Raw genomic sequence first — 18,474 nt, forward strand, 5'->3', positions numbered from 1 at the left:
GTTTTCACACACTGCTGCTGGTATTTTGGCCCATTCCTCCATGCAGATCTCCTCTAGAGCAGCGATGTTTTTGGGCCTTCGCTGGGCAACACAGACTTTCAACTCCCTCCAAAGATTTTCTATGGGGTTGAGATCTGGAGACTGGCTAGGCCACTCCAGGACCTTGAAATGCTTCTTACAAAGCCACTCCTTCGTTGCCCGGGCGGTGTGTTTGGGGTCATTGTCATGCTGAAAGACCCAGCCACGTTTCATCTTCAGTGCCCTTGCTGATGGAAGGAGGTTTTCACTCAAAATCTCACGATACATGGCCCCATTCATTCTTTCCGTCACACGGATCAGACGTCCTGGTCCCTTGGCAGGAAAACAGCCCCAAAGCATGATGTTTCCACCCCCATGCTTCACTGTAGGTATGGTGTTCTTTGGATGCAACTCAGCATTCTTTCTCCTCCAAACACGACGAGTTGAGTTTTTACCAAAAAGTTATATTTTGGTTTCATCTGACCATATGACATTCTCCCAATCCTGTTCTGGATCATCCAAATGCTCTCTAGAAAACTTCAAACGGGCCCGGACATGCACTGGCTTAGCAGGGGGACACGTCTGGCACTGCAGGATTTGAATCCCTGGCGGCGTAGTGTGTTAGTGATGGTAGCCTTTGTTACTTTGGTCCCAGCTCTCTGGAGGTCATTCACTAGGTCCCCCCGTGTGGTTCTGTGATTTTTGTTCACCGTTCTTGTGATCATTTTGACCCCACAGGGTGAGATCTTGCGTGGAGCCCCAGATCGAGGGAGATTATCAGTGGTCTTGTATGTATTCCATTTCCTAATAATTGCTCCCACAGTTGATTTCTTCACACCAAGCTGCTTACCTATTGCAGATTCAGACTTCCCAGCCTGGTGCAGGTCTACAATTGTGTTTCTGGTGTCCTTTGACAGCTCTTTGGTCTTGGCCATAGTGGAGTTTGGAGTGTGACTGTTTGAGGTTGTGGACAGGTGTCTTTTATACTGATAAGGAGTTCAAACAAGTGCCATTAATAAAGGTAACGAGTGGAGGACAGAGGAGCCTCTTAAAGAAGAAGTTATAGGTCTGTGACAGCCAGAAATCTTGCTGGTTTGTAGGTGACCAAATACTTATTTTCCACCATAATTTGCAAATAAATTCTTAAAAGAGTGTGTAGGCGACAATGTGATTTTCTGGATTTTTTTTTTCATTTTGTCTCTCATAGCTGAGGTTTACCTATGATGAAAATTACAGGCCTCTCTCATCTTTTTAAATGGGAGAACTTGCACAATTGGTGGCTGACTAAATACTTTTTTGCCCCACTGTATATTTATTTATATTTATATATTTTTATAGATGGTGCATGGCCTCCTCCAAGCGGCCAGGAGAGGATCCAGGATTCGGAGGGTCCTTTGGGGCGACATTCACTGAGCAAAAGTAAGAAGGATAAGTAAATCAAGAACCCAAATGCCCAAGTGTGTGTGTGTGTGTGTGTGTGTGTGTATGTGTGTGTGTGTGTGTGTGCGTGTGTGTGTGTGCGTTGTGACTTCACTCCACTCTTGTCAACAGAACAAAGAGCAACTGTGGCAGCAGCCTGAACCATCCTTGCACTGTCCCTCCTCCATTTTCTCTCTCTCTCTCTTACACACATACACTCACACACACATACACACACACACACACACACACACAAACACACACAAACACACACACACACACACACACACACAAAGACACACAAAGACACACAAATACACACACACACATACAAAGACACACACACACACACACACACACAAATTCACACACAATACATTAATTTAGCAGATGCTTTCATCCAAAGCAAAGCTTTAACCATGGAAACACAACCAAGAAATTGAAAGAATCATGATACAATTCATCATAAGGAACCGTTTTCTCTCTTTCTCTCTCCCCCCCGCCCCCCCCCCCCCCCCCCCCCCCCTTATCCCCAACCACCATAGGGATTGTATTTGTATTTATTTATGCTGAAATCCCCCGGGCGAAACTCTTCCCTGGGAACTTTTGGTTGCCATGGAAACGGCAGAATTCCCGGAGCAATGCAGAAAGCAGCTGGCATGGAGTAAAGAACTTGAAAACCCGCGATGAAGATAAAGAGGTGGATTGGGGGGGGGGGGGGGGGGGGGGGGGGAAATTAAGTCCATTAAGTTCAGTAAAATACTTTTGGGGTTTTCTTGCTGCAAAGATACAAGTCACCATATAATTGAAGCCTCAATGTTGGCAACAATCTATTCTTTAAAAAAAAGAACCCTAACAGAGATAGATAGATAGACAGAAAGATAGATAGATAGATAGATAGATAGATAGATAGATAGATAGATAGATAGATAGATAGATAGATAGATAGATAGATAGATAGATAGATAGATAGATAGATAGATAGATAGATAGACAGATAGACAGATAGACAGATAGATTGATTACTGAAATATTACTTACCAAGTAATAGACACAGAAGATCTAAGCAGACTAAAAGTTTCCGCTTGGACAGTGCCTGTCCGGTCAAGTCGCAGAATCTCCTGCCAATTCCATGATCCATCCCAATGCCTTTATTCTCTGCTGGTTTGATCTGTAGATCCTGGTTTGTGACAAGGACGGAGACACTTCGCTGCCCAAATGCATCCAACATGATGACGGTGAGTGTGTACTGTACAGAAGGGGAGGTGATGCTGTTAAAAAACTCACTTGATTTGGCCTATTCAATGCATTCGCCGCAACGAGAAACTTCGACTGTCGCCTTTGATCTACCCAGACAGTGAATGGGTGCGGACTTAATCCAAAATGGAAAGGCAAGAAATAACGCTGAGGTAACGCGATGCCATCTCAAATATACTCCATGAGCAGCGACAGCAGAGAAGTGTCACGCGTTTGAATCGCAATACACACATTCCAAACAATCCTTCTCGACTCTTATTGCAGAGTACAGTCACCCCCAAGGGATGTAGGGACACGGTGTGACGGAGACGTGAAAACGTAGTTGCGCAAAACTTTCTTGGACGCGGGACCTCCGCAAGAGGGGGTCCTAACAGCGGGCACAGGACCTGCATGCGTGCTGGTATGTTGTCAAAGCCTCTCTTAAGGCTCTCATTTTGTTGGAGCTTTTTTTTTTTTGCGTGTCTTTGTTGGACTGTGTGTCTCTAAATATTTCAAACACGGAGATGCCGTCTTTTATACTTTCAGATGTGAAACACAAATCAGCAGTCAGCACCTGTCGAGCGGAAATTGGAGAGGGGAGGACGTCATCCGTCACCAACTCGTCATCATCATCTCGGATGGACTCATAACGCCGCAATACGTTGGAGAGCGGCGCGCGATACATATATGGCGCTGGCTGAGCCCGTGTTTTTGTTTACCTCCTGCAGAGCCCGTCTCTGTAGCGTGTTGTTTTTGTCTGTCTGTTCAAGAGCCCGTCTCGGAGACGTGGGGTTACGATTTCCAGAAATTTTCCACATAATATCAGCTTCACTGTGGACATTTGCCAAGCGGCAATGCGTTCTGCAGTGTTTGGAAGTGTATTCACTGTATACTGGATCAATCAACTAAATCGTTTTCAACTTCATATTCGATACACATTGATTTCATTGATTGATTTGGATTTGCAGGAAGCCGTGAGGGTGTGGCGATCACGGTGTGGGACTTGAATAGGTAAAAGTTAAGAGGTGAAAGGGATTCCTCCCGTCATATTAGCGGACCGTTACGCACCACGGGCCGCTTGTTCCTTGCGATTAATTTCCCCAGAGGTGAAATCAAAGAGTTTTCGTTTTAGTTACAGTCCCTTTTCTTCGTGGCATCACGGAGAGCCCACTTCCTCTTCTCTTGTGATATCGAGGTAGTTTCTAACGACTAATGGAAAAAACATCCGTGAGATAGTTGCATCAATTTACACAGACACACGCACACACACACGCGCGCGCGCACACACACACACACACACACACGCACACACAGTCACAGCCACAAACTCACACACACACAAACACCTCCAATCTCCCACAGCAGATGTCATTTATGTATTTAAAATACGTTGAACGAGTGACGTGAGAGGGGAACAGGGAAGCAGAGACAGAGTGTGAGGGAGAGAGCGGGGGAGAGATTGAGAGAGACAGAGAGTGAGTGATAAAGAGAGGGAGACAGAGAGTGCGTGATAAAGAGAGAGAGACAGAGATCAACTTATTGTGTAGTCATTTAGTTCTCTGACTCTAGAGAGAAACTTTTAACTTCCCTAAAAAATCCTTCCCTGTGACCAACACGTCACAGGACCACAGAAAATCCAGCCAGAGAGGCTAACTGTTCTCGGTTTATTTGTAAATAGTACACATTCCGAGGGCGTTGAAAGTGGTACTGCATCCACCGGCCTTCTTTAATCAATCATACCCTCCAACACCAGGGTGGCCCGCTGCATACACATGGGTTTATTCATTCGATCATGTGATGCTGTACAACTTTGAAGTTGATTGATGTATAAAGCCCCTTAAAATACCAATAAATAAATGTTTTGGTGTAAACAAAGTTTAAACAGAGTTTACATCAAGGTGCATGCAAAAAGAAAAACTCCCAACTAGCCTTCCTTAATATTTGTTTTGTTATTTGGTGTGTAGGCCTATAGCATATATAAAGGACTAGGCCTATATATATATATATATATATATATATATATATATATATATATATATATATATATATATTAGTGCTGTCAGTTTAACGCGTTATTAACGGCGTTAACGCAAACCAATTTTAACGGCGTTCTTTTTTTATCGCGCGATTAACGCTCTTTTGGCTTGGCAAACGTAGTTTTTTCACCTGCTGTCTAGCAACAACTAGTCACATTAGAAAAACTACAGCACCATACCGGATCTAGCTACACCGGAAACAAAACAATAAGCACGCCGCACGAACTTGTTGGGGCAAGCAAGGATACGGATCGGGTGAAAAACTCCTTAAAAGTGTGTGTGTTTGTGTGTCACTCTGTTCGAGCCTGCACGAGAGTTCAATGTCGTCATTAGCTGTAACGTCTTTCTGACCAATCGCAGTTCAAGGCCCACCTGGGCTGTACCACTTCGGGAGGGGCCTCTCAGTTACTCCCCTCTAGACAAAATTGACTTGGTTGCGACGTTGACAGTTTGTGATTGTTATGGCTGTTGAGTGAGTGAGAGGTTGCGGGCGCACAGCTCAGGCTGCCGGACGGCGCTGCAAGGAACTTTTATAAACGCAATATTGTTATCCCGCAGTAATCAGCCCCGAAACGTTAACGGCCCACCGGGAATTCTCCCGATTACCACTCCGCCACCTTGTGTGTGTGTGTGTGTGTGTGTGTGTGTGTGTGTGTGTGTGTGTGTGTGTGTGTGTGTGTGTGTGTGTGTGTGTGAGAGAGAGAGTGTGTTGGCGTTATTCGATAGCCTGATAATGTGTATAGGCCTATGTACGGTAGGAATATTCATACTGGTTTAAATAATAAATGTTATAGTATTTCCCATCTTTGCTGAGCAAGACTTTTGTTCGAAAGTTCAGTGATTGAAACAAATAAAAGCCTAGGCTATTGAAGTTTTACGGTAGGCCTACCACTATCATGCACCTGTCAAGTGGACCGGGTTGAATTCACTGCGGGTCTCTCTTCTTATATCCATCTTACTGAAGATGTTTTATTACTGTCCTTGTCAACACTCTCTGATCTCACTCAAAGGCTAGCAGTCAACCCCCGCTAGCAGGCTAGTATTCAGAATAGAAGAAAATGTGCGATTAATCGCGATTAACCGCGAGTTAACTGACATCAGTGCAATTAATCACGATATTTTAATCGCTTGACTGCACTAATATATACATATTCCATCCTCAACATATCTGCTTTCGTTTTCCACCGCACTCCCCTACATCCTCACGGTTGCGCCACTGCAGGGAGAGAGTTACGGAAAGCCTTCTCTCGTCTCTCATCACATGAGCGCGGAGCGGAGGCGACGAGAGGGAAACCCGTGACTTCCTCCTTTTTCCTCCGTCCTCGCATAAAAGTCAGCATGCTGCACCTGGCTAACCGAGAACAGAAGCTTACAGTCCAGAGGAGACAACAATTCTATCATCTGACGTGCAGCTGAAGATATCCTCACAGGCTTTGGGTTTATTCTGGCTGAGTAGAGGTCTACGCTCACTGGACTAATTTGCTGTGCACGTAAAAGAAGAAAGAAGAAAAATAAAAAATGATCATGGATGTCGAAAGTCTCAGAAATAGTGGAAGTTCACGTGTGAGGTGCCTGGACGTGTTTCTGGTTGTTTCCATTGTGTTGCTGTTCGCGGCGGTCGGGGTGCTGACGGTGGGACTCTTCTTTGGGATGAAGGCTGAGACAGCGTTCAGCCCTCAGCCCTACGCCTCTGATGTCGGGGACAAGGTCGGTTCTCTTATTCCACATGCACGTTTACACTCGACCCCCTTCTCCCCTCGTATGTTGTTAACATTATGAACTCGTTTCTAATTCTGTGTTGGTATTATTCTATCCTGTCAACAGATGCAGAACGTTGCCTACCTGCAACCAGACTCCCGTAAGTCTCCACATTTGCTCCATCTCTCTATATTTCTTATCGCACGGGGCTGGATGGTTTATGTCTTTCTTGATGAAAGTTAATTATTTCCAATACATAGGCTGTTATTTACCTTTTATGTACTATACATATACACATGTACCATATTAATGCATATAATAATATTGTATGCATACAATAACATCATTAATTTTATCATTTGTTTATTTAATTATATTTACCCATGTTTTAATTCGTTGATCAATAAAGGCTTCCAACTAACTTAATAACTAACTTGACAATTGAATATGACTAACCACGATCTTCCGATCTTTCCACATTGCAGCCAACCTGAAGAACGGCACCATGCGGTGGACGGCTGTAAGCCGCGGAGCGGGGAACTCCGTGGGAAGCCTCTTCGTCTTCAACCCGAGCCACCACTCTATCAGGACGACGCGGGACGGCCACTACTTCATCTACATCGACCTCAAGCTCACCTGCTCAACGTCCGAGTGCGACGCCGGTCGGTTCACCATGAGCTTCGGTGACCGCCTCACGTGCACCTTCGAGCTGCCTCAGTGGAAGGAAACAACCCCCGTCTACCAGAAGTGCTGGCAGGTGACCAGGATGGACAAAGAGACGCGGTTGGTCACTCAGATGACTGCCGAGAAGCAGCTGTACAAATGGACGATCGACGTGGCCGCTTCCGAACAGGGGATCTACCTTGTGGGTTAGGGTGACCCACCAGTGCACTGAGTGAACCACCATTGGACTGAGTGACCCTTGACCCACCAGTGGACTAGGTGCTCCACTCAAGGAGGACGGCCAAGGCCAGTTGAGGATTTACTTTTTGGTGGTCTAATAACGGTGCAAGAGGTCACAGCCTCCGGACGATTTGAACCAGAACACTGAAAGAAAGGCCCTAATAAGCTGTAAGTATCGGGACAGTGGCCATCAATCCAACAAGTTTTATTAAAAAAAGAAAGAAAAGATAATGCTACAGAGTAGGCCTATCGTAGGCCTATTGCACCTGATGTTGGTTCAGTAGTTTGTTCATTAGTTTGCTATTTATTGATTTAATTTATTAAATATATGTATGTATTCCTATATGCACGCGGGTATTGCGTATGTGTGTTTATCAAGCTATTTCGTATAAGAAATGTTTTTGGATCTAGATAACACTACATTAGTGTTGATGTGCAGTGCACTGCAATTGTTTGTTGGGTTGTGACCTAATATTTCTGTTTTTAATTTGTAATAAGACATTGTCGAGCTTAGACTGGGGGCGTGCATTAATGATCCATCTAAGTTTATGATACAATATTTAATATTTATCTATTTAGGGGACAATCTAAAGCAATGTGTTGCTTTGGGCCATCTGTTCTGAGAGAATTTACGTCCTATGGACAAACTGGTATACGTTGAGGTATCAACGTAAGGTATTCCATATTTGGAATGGAAATAGGCCTACATTTGTTATGTAAAAAATATACAGTTGATGTGTGATGTGGCTAACTGGAAATGAAATGGTTGGAAATCTGAAAATAAAAGGTGTGAATGTTTCCTGCTTAAACCACATCCTGTTTGCTATGATCTGCATTGTGGTTTAGCTACCCGACTATCCCCCCCGCTCGCGTACGGCCCTGCGACTATCCAACCTATCTGTGTCGTACACCCATGGGCGTAATTTCCACTGGGGACGGGGGGACATATCCCCTTCTCTTTTCAAAATCCCGTTTGTGCCCCCCCCCCCCCCCCCCCCCCCCACAAAAAAGAAAAAAGTTTTTACTGTTTGGCCAGCCGTCAGATTCTGGTTGAGTATGTGAATTGAGCTGCTGATTGTAAGGCCCTGATATATAAAAAAATAAAAATTGCCGCGGACACGGACAGCCTGCCTACGCGGTTCTATAGTAGGCTACATTTTGGCGTCTGTGGACTCGGAGTCTCGGACGTGTTCCACCACGCATGCGCACTTGAAAAATTGCTCACTGAATGAAGAGGCTTCGCAGGGTTTTTCATAAAAATTAAACGCCAACAGCAGTTCAATTTAATGTATTTCGTTGGAGAGGGGATGGAAAGAAAGAAAGGACATGAGAGTTGGTTGATTAGTGGTTGTAGCAGCATGCTGTGTGTGTGTGTGTCTGTGTGTGTGTGTGTGTGCGCGTGTGCCTCTGTCTCTCCCCCAATGTCTCTCTCTGTTCGTCTCTCTCTCTCTCTCTCTCTCTCTCTCTCTCTCTCTCTCTCTCTCTCTCTCTCTTTCTTTCTTTTTCTCTCGTTCTTTTTGTCATTGTGGCAAGAGCAGACATTTACACTTTTATCTTCCCCAAACAAAAAAGGAAGCTTTTTGTTATTAAAGCCATTAATCCTATATTTGGAACATGAACACAGGAAATGTATTTGTTTCAATGCCCAGGTGGCAGTGTGTACAGACACGTTACTCTCTTGGTTTCCAGTTTTAAAAAGTGGTCTTTCTTGTCTTTCTATTTCCAGTTCATGGTCGCTGATTCGGTATTTTGTTAACATTTGTTTTTCTTTTATATGTTTTTGTTTTGAGATACTCTGCCAATTGTGTCTCTGTTCAGGGCCTGATAATGTTAGATCACCTTTAAAGGAGGAAAATGATTATATCAGTAGCTTTTGTTCACTGACCTCTGTCCATACGATAATTGAATAAAGAAATGTTCTTTATATTAAAAGTTTGATTCATTTTGATTATGTATATTTATTCTGGCAGGGTTAGGGTTATATGTGTCCATCCGACTACACATGCCTGTTAAAAGCTGGTTGAGGGTGTGTATCCTAATCTGCTCTGTTCCTATATTCAGTTACCGTAGAGGAAGTGAACGGAGGAGGGTTGCACATTAACAACTATGGGTGTGCGCGTGCATGAGTGTGTATTTAACTGCCTTATGCTTCTCCCTTGTGTGTGATAAATAAAATGTGTATTTGTAATAGCACATACAATTTCAAGGTTGTATTACATTATTTATTTTTTATTCATTTAAAATACTTTCGTCAAGTAATTTAGACACAACATAACGTATCCTACAACATGATCCTAAACCTGCATAGCAGCAAATGTTTTACAAATGAACACTTAAAGGCAGCATTTGACTATATTATCAAGCACAAAATATCCAGTATAATAATAATAATAATAATAAAACAATAATAATCATAATCATAATGTTCATAGTAATCATAGACCTGTCAGCCAGTATTGAAATTTAAGGTACTGGATGACTGCACCTGCATCTATATCAGAACAGGTATATTCCATATTTCCCCTTACTCATCTCTGAACAATCAGGGCATCTTTTTCATGTATGGTTCAAAAGGTTAGGCAGAGATTGAGGAGGTGCTTTTTGGGGGGTTTGTTTATTTCCAAATCCCGCTCTCATCTACTCTCTTCCGACCCCTCTCTTAACAACTCTCAAATCATACTTATAGCAATCTTTAAATCAACCCAAACCATGTTGGGTGAATCATACTATTTCATGAGTCATCAAATAAATATACAACAATTATTCGTATAACATAAAGGCTCCCATATAATTCACATTGTTGAACAGTTTCATGGCCTTATTCTCAAGAGTTACATAAACCTCATCCTTAGGTACCAGATGGAAGATACCGCCCAGAAAGATTTCCTTATCAGTGGATCTCCCATCACGAGGGCAGCTGAACCTGCCATCGGTGGGAAAGAAGCAGAAGATGATGTAGCAGGATACGTGCATGACCCACATCCTGCCAAATCAGAGTTACCAGGCAGCCAAAAACACATGCACACGTACACACACATTATTGCATCACAGACACAAACACACACACCGGAAAGTAAATACTCTTACTGGAAAGGAAGGGATTTAGCTTCTTCTTTTTTGGGCATTTTTCTGTTTCTTGTATCAACACTAAAAACATGTTGGAACAAGCTATTAAATGGTGTCAAGCATTGACCTTTGTCAACTATTTATTAGAAAGAAAAATACATATTTTGTATTTTTAGCATTTCTATATATGAGAGTGAGGCCTCAATATGTTTAAGTATTTTTCGGTAATTGTGGATTGCATACCATAATAAACTAAAGATTAAAAAAATGGAGTCACCATTGCATGGAATATATAATAAACAGTTTAACAGGGTGTTTTTTTGGGACATCTTGTCCAATATCATCCAATATTACATATCTCTGGGGTAGAAAATGAAGTTCTTCTGACCAGTGAGTGAAAGGCCTATTGTTATGGAACAATTGTTGATGCACAGATAAACGTAACTTGATTCACAACGGGTGATTCACAACGGGTTTCCATATTTCAGAAAAAATAATAAGAATCACAACGCTCTATATACATTTTGCATTATATTATATATACATATAATAAGAGCTGAAAACCATTTTACCTTGTAGTTTACAACTTTGCAGGAAAGGACTCGATAACTAACAAACAAGCAGGAAGTGTCTCAGACAAGAAAGCAGCATTGAAGTCATTCTAGAAAGAGGTAGGCTCACCTATTAGAACGCAACAGTTCTATTGGTTTATGGTATCCAACTGTGTTCTTCATTAACTTCATGAGCTGGAAGGATGTGCATCCCTCTGACAGATCTAGGTACACTTTGGAGTACAAGTAATAGAATCCTTTCTTTGGGACCATTAAGTGTCCATCTTCGTAGTCCATCTGGGAGGTGAAGGTGGCAGTGGAATTAATATAACTCCAATGTATGATGCCTTTGTTAAGACTGGTGGAGCCTGATGTTGAGACAAAAAGAGAGACAATTTGTGTGAGTGTGTGAGTGTGCATTATACGTTTGTGTGTGCTGTAAGTGTGTGAGGGTGTGATTGTGTGTGTATTTGTGTGAGTGTGTGAATGTGTGTGTGTGTGTGTGTGTGTTGTACATTGGTTTGAGTGTGTGCGCGTGCGTCTGTATGTGCGTGCGGGTCTGTGTGTGTGTGTGGGTGTGTGTGTGTATGCGTGTGTGTGTGTGTGTGTATTCCTTCTGACCGAGGAGGTGTGCAGAGGGCTTTTGTTGAGTCTTTGGATGCTCCCCCGTAGCCATTGGTAGGTTATCTGTGTTATCACAAGTTAACAAAGATCTCATAATAAATCAATAATCAATAAATATCTGATTTATGAATTAATAGGTCATCCGACAGACACTAGTTAAAGCATCCATAGACTTAGACTGTACCTTTATCTCCAATTTGACTCATGGTGGTACCAACCTGTCAGAATGAAGATTACAATTAGGATGTTCATAGAACCAAGTGCCAAGCACTAACAATTTTTAGGTTAACCCATTCCCCATAAAACAATGATAGTTAGGATAAGATGCTTCACATTGCTAAGTACTAGCATTTTGGGACGTGCAACATACAATAAGTGCATACATTAAATACCACTTAATGTACAGGCATCAACATCACAATATTACCGGTAACTCTTCTTACACTAGCAATACACTTGCCCTTGCCACTTAGTAAAGGAAAGGAAAGGTCAGAAAAAATAAAGAAAGATAAATATAGATAAATAAATAAAAATCAGTAAAACATGTTTAAAAGCTATATAAGGAAAATGTAAAATAGTATGACACATAGAGCAAGTTTGGGGAATTCTGTAGAAGAGGAATTAAATTCAATGTCAGTTTCCAAGTTGCGTCACATTTTAAACCCATGCACCTCCCGCAACCTCCAGAGTTCCCCCACACACTCAAACACACACACACACACACACACACACACACACACACACACACACACACACACACACACACACACACACGCATACAAGCATATGCACCCACCCACGCACACACACGCACACACACACACACACACCAATGCCAACCTGGGTTTTGCTGTACAAGTAGTAGATGAAGACTCCCTCAACAAAAACTCCTGACAAAGCGAGGACCCCGAGAAGGAGCAGAAGCGTTTGGATGGTGCTGGGTTTCCTCCTGCGCCTGGTGTTGGGCATGTGAGCATATGGAGCCGGGCTGTCCACCACGAAGAGCTGGGGAAGGGTGTCTGGGCCACCCAATGACATGCCTCCTAATCCCCAGTGCCCTCTGTCTCTCTGTACACCTCCTCTTCCACTGTGCCTCTGAGGAGCACAGGCAATACAAAGTATGAGCTGTGGTACAGTGATGAACCGGCAGTGTTTTACTGTAATACAAATGAGGACGTCAGAATGATGAGTAGCGCCCTCCTGCCACGAAGTCAACCACATGTCGGCCCAGCGATACATTTGATTTGTGGTTAAAATGTTGCAACAAATGGGATGGCTGCAGCTGGCTAGTCGGTGGTTGGAAACCTCTGTCACCAGCTGAATACATAATCATAACTTCTTGGAACATTACCATTTCCCAACACATTCAGTAGTGACATGGTAGTTGTTTTGCAACTCATTCAAAAAAGGTTAAATACAACTCAAACACAATCTTGAAGTGGTGTGGTATTTAAGTCAGTAGAGGCATTACCTTTAATTTGAATATTATATCAAATTTCCCTCTGCACCTCCATTTGATCAATCAGCACTTCCATTGTCCTTAGTATTTTGAATGAAGATTAAAACAAAAAGAGATCTTGTGCCTCCCCTGGCCTTCCTCCGGCTTCACTGGTGAATAACCTGGTAAGATGTTGCCGGCCGATGTGTCCTGCGAGCGGTTGTCAGGTTCCTGTTGACACAATCTCACTCACGAATGCAAGCTCATGCAAGGAGGAAATGTAGCAAACTTCCAACACTGTTTCTCACCGTACGTCTGTGTCTAAATAAGGCCCTCCCTTACAAATCGCTATCAACCATTTGCTGACACTTCCTGTCTCGCTTTCTATTTTTCGTTATCCCTGGTTGATTTTGTTGTATCTTTTGAACAAATGCAACTATTTGCACATTTTCTAAACTAGAAAATGTGTAGAGGTAGAGCACAGACCTGTGCCAAGGAATCGGCTTGCTCATAAAGTATTGCCTTACATATCTCTCCAATCCTTGGACTAGGTCCTACACTGGATAGAAACACTACACTTGGTTCTGGACAATATTCCTTATCCCCTCACTTCTGCAGAAACAACTCCTTTCCACCATCTGATCACTGATCAAGACCAAATAACTTGTTGATGTTAGGAAGAAGGGGCCATCATTGATCCTTATTTTAGGACTGGCCCACCCAGAAGCGGCACATGATAACACAGGGAGGAGATATCAGACCACAACACTGTATCTTTGCAGAGACTGTTTGCAAAGACTGCAGAGAAAATGAGCCTATTTTGTCCAAGATCCTATCCACTGCTAGACTGGGTACCCCCAGCCCTTTCTGCCGGCGATTTGTATTCGCCCTGCAGCAGGGTCTGGAGAGGAGCATTACATTTCTTCCTGCTTCCGATCCGCTTTTTAAGTTACCAAGCTGGCTTTTCCCCCTGGCGCGCTATTGTCTGGTTTAACACAATGACGACAGGGAAGCGACAGCAAGCAGCCAATTGCGTACAGTCATTTGAAATACGCCCGTTGATCAGGCCTCTTTTGCTGAAGAAAATGTCAGCAGCCTCCCTAGACCGAGCTCAATCGTAGATTGAGTTTGGTCTGGCAATAGCCAGGCTAATCCACTGCCTGATTGAGGGGGTAAGGGTTTTATGCTATGCTGCTGACTGTTTGCTGGGGGAGCGGCCTAATCACAGAGGACAAGAAGCAGGCAAACAAGCTAGTCAGGAAGGCTTGTTCGATTAATGGACGGGTCCCTGCAACGCTAGAGGTGATGACATGAGAGCAGAGAATATAAAGGAAGCATTTTTTATTAGCTGGCGTTATAGTTAACAAGCTGTTTTAGCAACCTGCTGGTTATGCCCAGGCTCATCCGTCAGATTCAGGACACACACACACACACACACACACACACACACACACTATAACTACTTGAAGAATTAATTAAAAAATCGAATGATAATCAAACCAGACGATGCCTTAACAAATATATCACATTATATTGACGTTTGAGTTAATTGTACTGTAAACCAGAACGGGATACCCCATTACAAGATAGAGCGTGTTCCGTGGACATCATGTGATCTGAAGTTACAGCGCAGAGGACAGGTTGTTCTCGGAAGCGTCGTGAAGAAGATTGGATACTATTCGGCTTCCGATTGGTTTATGAGAATGAGGGAACGAACCTATCACAGTCGCCGAAAGTTCTGATGCGGAAGAGACGAGAGATGGAGTCGGTTGGCCGTTGGTTGTAGACTAGTTAACGTTATTTATTCTCATTTACGCCATGGATCTATGTTTTGGAAAACGGGAGGGTGGAAAATGCTGTATTTTCCTTTCTATATTGTTACATTCCTGGTTTGGAATGGTGTGTTCTTTCGGACAGACCCAAGACATCGAATTCACCTTCCTCTTGCAAGCCGGAACCACTGAGTGTTTTTTCCAACCCGCTAAGAATAATGGGACGATGAAGGTCGAGTTTCAGGTACGTGTGGTGCTGTGCCTTGGTGCTGGACGCGGGTCTGAGGCTGGACGCTGCTTTGGGGCTGGACGTGGGTCTCATGCCATGATGAACATGTATCGCTATTTCAGGGCAATACGTGGTCGACCGTTCTTTTGCCTAGCAGCTACAAGACAGTTCGTATCCCATCCATCCATCCATCCATCCATCAATCCACTTCAATACATCTGTTTATTCTGCTGACTTCAGCTGCTGAAAAATAAAGGCTTTCCCCTCTGAAATCGAAATAATCGTAGGGTGAGCGATTACGAGGATACTTGGGTTTTTAAGACATCACACTAGTGGTGTGATGTCTTAAAAACCAAAGTAACGAGTGATGCTTTTTTGTAACATTGTTTTTATAGTCCCTGTAATTAACATTCATATTAGTCTTCCTGTTAAACTTTAACGCGGGCAGCTCAGTACATGAATCATTATTACCATACTGTTTATTTAGTGGGAAGGTATAGCCGACTCTGTTCTCTGTGTACTTCCGCTATGGAAATAAACGAGGGCGTGGTTTATATCATGTTGCACCCTTATCTCTTACATAATTACATATGAGTTGTTTACATGTGTCATCATCTTGAATCAACATATTGCATTTTTCTGTTCCTGTGTCACCCAGGTGATCTCTGGAGCAGGTATGGATGTAGACTTCGCCATTCTCTCCCCCCAAGGCTTCCAGCTTATCTCTGAGTTCCGACGTTCTGACGGAGTCCACATGTCCGTTGTACCTCTGACTAACTTCACTTATTGTTCAAAATCACAAATCTAAAGACGTTTGTCCCGGGACGTGGATCTGATTCAATTTGACTCCTTGTTGTTCTAGGGTGGAGCCAACGGAGGCTGGAGACTACCAAATCTGCTTTGACAACAGTTTTAGTCGCTTCTCGGAGAAAATTGTGTTCTTTGAGGTTATAATCGAGGGTCAAGGAGAAGATACTGTGATGGACGAGGAGTTGGGGGGGCTAGTGGAACCAGACGGCAGCTTACTGGAGTACAAACTGGAAGACATCCGGGTAAGAATCAGTAGGCCTACAATATTACCCCTGGGTACAACCTGACCTCATTTATATTGTTAGACTATTCTATGCATGCTAGGCCCATGCCCTCTAATAGCTCACTTCCCACATATCTTTCCTCTCATACTAGCATTTGTTTAGTAGTAGGTTTCATCCAATGGGACTTTTAGTGACCCTATTGAAATAGGCGTCACTAATCATGGGTCTGCTACTCTTCAGTACTGAGCATCGATAGTAGACTAGTAAACTAGTGAAGATGAGTCTTCTACCCGTGCTTTGATACATAGATTAAAGCATTTTATCAGACCCATCATTTGTGTTATGATTGACACCTGTGTTTGTCCTACGATGACACCTGTTAAGGTGCATTTCATTAGAGGGTAAGTAAACCGCGGTTTTAGCTGGATAATTTCCACCTTTTGAGTAGAAAACACTCTCCAGCAGGCAATAGAAAACATTTTTAAAAAAAGCTGACGTTTTCTTTGCCAGATTATTGTAGCAGACTTATTGTATATTACAGAAAATGTACCCCGTTTTACAATGCTAAACATTTTAGTGAAAAATATAAAAAAAACAATTTCAACTGAAAAAAGTGATTTGGGGTTTACTCACCCTGTGAAGAGCAATGGCATGGCACCAAAGGAGGCCCACCAGATAGACTGTGGACTACATGTTTCCTATAACCTAGAATCTGGGCTGGTAGTGGAGCACCCTAACAGCCAGACTATCCCCCCCCCCCGTCCCCCAGGAGTCCATGGACTCGGTGCACCGCCGCCTGGAGCGCAGCCGGCAGATGCAGACGGCACTGCGGGCCTTTGAGGCCCGGGACAGGAACCTCCTGGAGAACAACCTGTGGAGGGTCTCTTTCTGGTCTGCCGCCAGCCTGCTGGTGATGCTCTGCGTGGCCTTCACACAGGTAATGTCGAGAGCAAACGGCCGAGCACGCCGGTGTCTCAGCGCTAACCCCAGTTCACCGACTCCAAAGATAGAAGTTCGATTAGCATTATGATGCACTATTTAGAATTTATTTATGTATTGTTTTTATCTATTTGTCTGTCACATATTTTGGAATTGACAATAAAGTTGACTTTGAACATTTGATCTTCAGCATTGTTTTTTTTAACCTATTTTAATCGTGCGGCCTTTCATGCTGATACATTGCGTGATTATTTTATCATGACTGCCTTGACAGGTGTATACGGTCCGTAAGCTGTTTGAGGACAAGAGGAGGGTCTGCACATAGAAGTCCCCATGGTGACATGCATCACGAAACAAACTGGTGGCCGAGAAGAGCCTTTGGTTTTCACTCTGTCATGTCATCCTCTGGCCTACATCCGTGTACTGTTGCATTACTGAGCGGGAAACACAATCTTTTTATCGAATACAATTTTATGCCGTTTATTTTTTTGTGTTCATGATCATATGTATAAAGGTACAGTTTAACAGACACACAACAGAACTGCTGGCCTGCGTTGACTCACGTTGTTGGCTTTATTCCAAAGGTCATGCCACCAATGCTTCTGCTGACTTTGAATACAGCAAAAGGAGGACTAAATATCAATATCGGCAATCATTTATATTTTCTGTAAAAGTCCTGCGTTTACCCTTCATGAACACAAAGCCTACAGTTCTGTTATTTTACAACGTATGGGATAAGTTAATGAAATAGGCCAAAAGACACAATCAGTGATGTGTGATTGGTTTGTACTACTGGGATGTCCCTCTACACGTTATGAAAGATTGGAGGGATGTCTGAATGTGCAATACTATTGTATCTACTCTTCCAGACAGCAGGATCTCACTGCGTCATATGACCTTTGCTCAGTGGCCTCTTATTTCCTCAATTGCGGTTTAGCTGGTTTGGTGCTCACTTTGTCTTTGTATGGTTTTTCCTTATGTGCTAATCTTTCGTCATAAGGGACTTGGAAAATGGATCGATTTGACCTAGCCTTACATGCAGCACTAGCGGAAAAGGATATATTTAAATCTGGTGTTTCTTTCCCACAAAAAAATAATTGTTTTTATGGAAATTGATGCATCTTCTGAAGGATCTGTTTACTGATTTTAGGACATTTTGATTGTACTTGAAATGTTTTGTGGAGTACTCCATCGATGTGACTTTCATTTTATACTGTGCATAAACATTGGCAGTAAATCATTTTAATAAAGGCAGTTTTTCACAATCCTGTTGCACCTTGTAGTGACTGCTTTGCTCTGGAAAAAGAAAAGATAACGACTGGTGCATTTATTGTGTTTTATTTACCTGGCAAAGTTAAACATGTGACTTCAGGGCATGCTAGCACACGTGTATATATATATATAATATATATCTTACCCAAGGGAATGCTTGTTGATTTAGCATTAGCTGAAGGCCGTTTCAGTGGAGTAAACACCCAGTCTCATCTGAGATGAACACAAGGCAGTCATTT

At 43.0% G+C, this 18,474-nt stretch overlaps 4 protein-coding genes across 4 annotated transcripts in view; 2 read left to right on the forward strand and 2 right to left on the reverse strand.

Moving 5' to 3' along the window:
- The window catches only part of LOC307071472 (phospholipid phosphatase 3-like), an 8,513-nt gene extending 5,622 nt beyond the window's left edge, over positions 1–2,891 (reverse strand). The window contains exon 1 of the mRNA XM_079730459.1: positions 2,479–2,891. Coding sequence (XP_079586585.1) covers positions 2,479–2,668 — 190 coding nt within the window. The 5' untranslated portion in view covers positions 2,669–2,891. The remainder of the gene's footprint in view (positions 1–2,478) is intronic.
- Positions 2,892–6,096: 3,205 nt separating this feature from the next.
- LOC307071975 (uncharacterized protein) lies at positions 6,097–8,365 on the forward strand. The gene is made up of 3 exons (XM_079731115.1): positions 6,097–6,416; positions 6,534–6,567; positions 6,893–8,365. The coding sequence occupies exons 1-3, from the start codon at positions 6,228–6,230 to the stop codon at positions 7,279–7,281; spliced, it is 612 nt and encodes a 203-aa protein (XP_079587241.1). The 5' UTR covers positions 6,097–6,227; the 3' UTR covers positions 7,282–8,365.
- Positions 8,366–9,575: 1,210 nt separating this feature from the next.
- On the reverse strand, positions 9,576–13,248 carry LOC307071901 (tumor necrosis factor ligand superfamily member 14-like). The gene is made up of 6 exons (XM_079731027.1): positions 13,023–13,248; positions 12,392–12,646; positions 11,736–11,769; positions 11,549–11,614; positions 11,058–11,295; positions 9,576–10,293 (listed from the first exon to the last, which is right to left on the reverse strand). Exons 2-6 carry the CDS (start codon positions 12,587–12,589, stop codon positions 10,071–10,073), a joined length of 759 nt encoding a protein of 252 aa, XP_079587153.1. The 5' UTR covers positions 12,590–12,646; positions 13,023–13,248; the 3' UTR covers positions 9,576–10,070.
- Positions 13,249–14,730: 1,482 nt separating this feature from the next.
- Positions 14,731–18,228, forward strand: tmed1b (transmembrane p24 trafficking protein 1b). Its single transcript, XM_079728854.1, has 5 exons — positions 14,731–15,005; positions 15,649–15,746; positions 15,853–16,042; positions 16,794–16,961; positions 17,238–18,228. Exons 1-5 carry the CDS (start codon positions 14,808–14,810, stop codon positions 17,286–17,288), a joined length of 705 nt encoding a protein of 234 aa, XP_079584980.1. The 5' UTR covers positions 14,731–14,807; the 3' UTR covers positions 17,289–18,228.
- Positions 18,229–18,474: the final 246 nt, after the last annotated feature.

This window comes from Pollachius pollachius, assembly GCF_949987615.1.
Source record: "Pollachius pollachius genome assembly, chromosome: 2".
In the NCBI taxonomy this organism is placed as follows: domain Eukaryota; kingdom Metazoa; phylum Chordata; class Actinopteri; order Gadiformes; family Gadidae; genus Pollachius; species Pollachius pollachius.

What these genes read in the sequence shown, in the direction of transcription:
- LOC307071975 (XM_079731115.1), top strand. Translation starts at nt 6,228, where the DNA reads ATGATCATGGATGTCGAAAGTCTCAGAAATAGTGGAAGTTCACGTGTG. An exon ending in CCTCTGATGTCGGGGACAAG is followed by an intron (nt 6,417 to 6,533) that starts GTCGGTTCTCTT and finishes TCCTGTCAACAG; the next exon opens with ATGCAGAACGTTGCCTACCT. An exon ending in CTACCTGCAACCAGACTCCC is followed by an intron (nt 6,568 to 6,892) that starts GTAAGTCTCCAC and finishes TCCACATTGCAG; the next exon opens with CCAACCTGAAGAACGGCACC.
- LOC307071901 (XM_079731027.1), bottom strand. Translation starts at nt 12,589, where the DNA reads ATGTCATTGGGTGGCCCAGACACCCTTCCCCAGCTCTTCGTGGTGGAC. An exon ending in ACTTGTACAGCAAAACCCAG is followed by an intron (nt 11,770 to 12,391) that starts GTTGGCATTGGT and finishes TCATTCTGACAG; the next exon opens with GTTGGTACCACCATGAGTCA. An exon ending in GCCCTCTGCACACCTCCTCG is followed by an intron (nt 11,296 to 11,548) that starts GTCAGAAGGAAT and finishes TCTCAACATCAG; the next exon opens with GCTCCACCAGTCTTAACAAA.
- tmed1b (XM_079728854.1), top strand. Translation starts at nt 14,808, where the DNA reads ATGGATCTATGTTTTGGAAAACGGGAGGGTGGAAAATGCTGTATTTTC. An exon ending in CGTTCTGACGGAGTCCACAT is followed by an intron (nt 15,747 to 15,852) that starts GTCCGTTGTACC and finishes TTGTTGTTCTAG; the next exon opens with GGTGGAGCCAACGGAGGCTG. An exon ending in ACAAACTGGAAGACATCCGG is followed by an intron (nt 16,043 to 16,793) that starts GTAAGAATCAGT and finishes CCCGTCCCCCAG; the next exon opens with GAGTCCATGGACTCGGTGCA.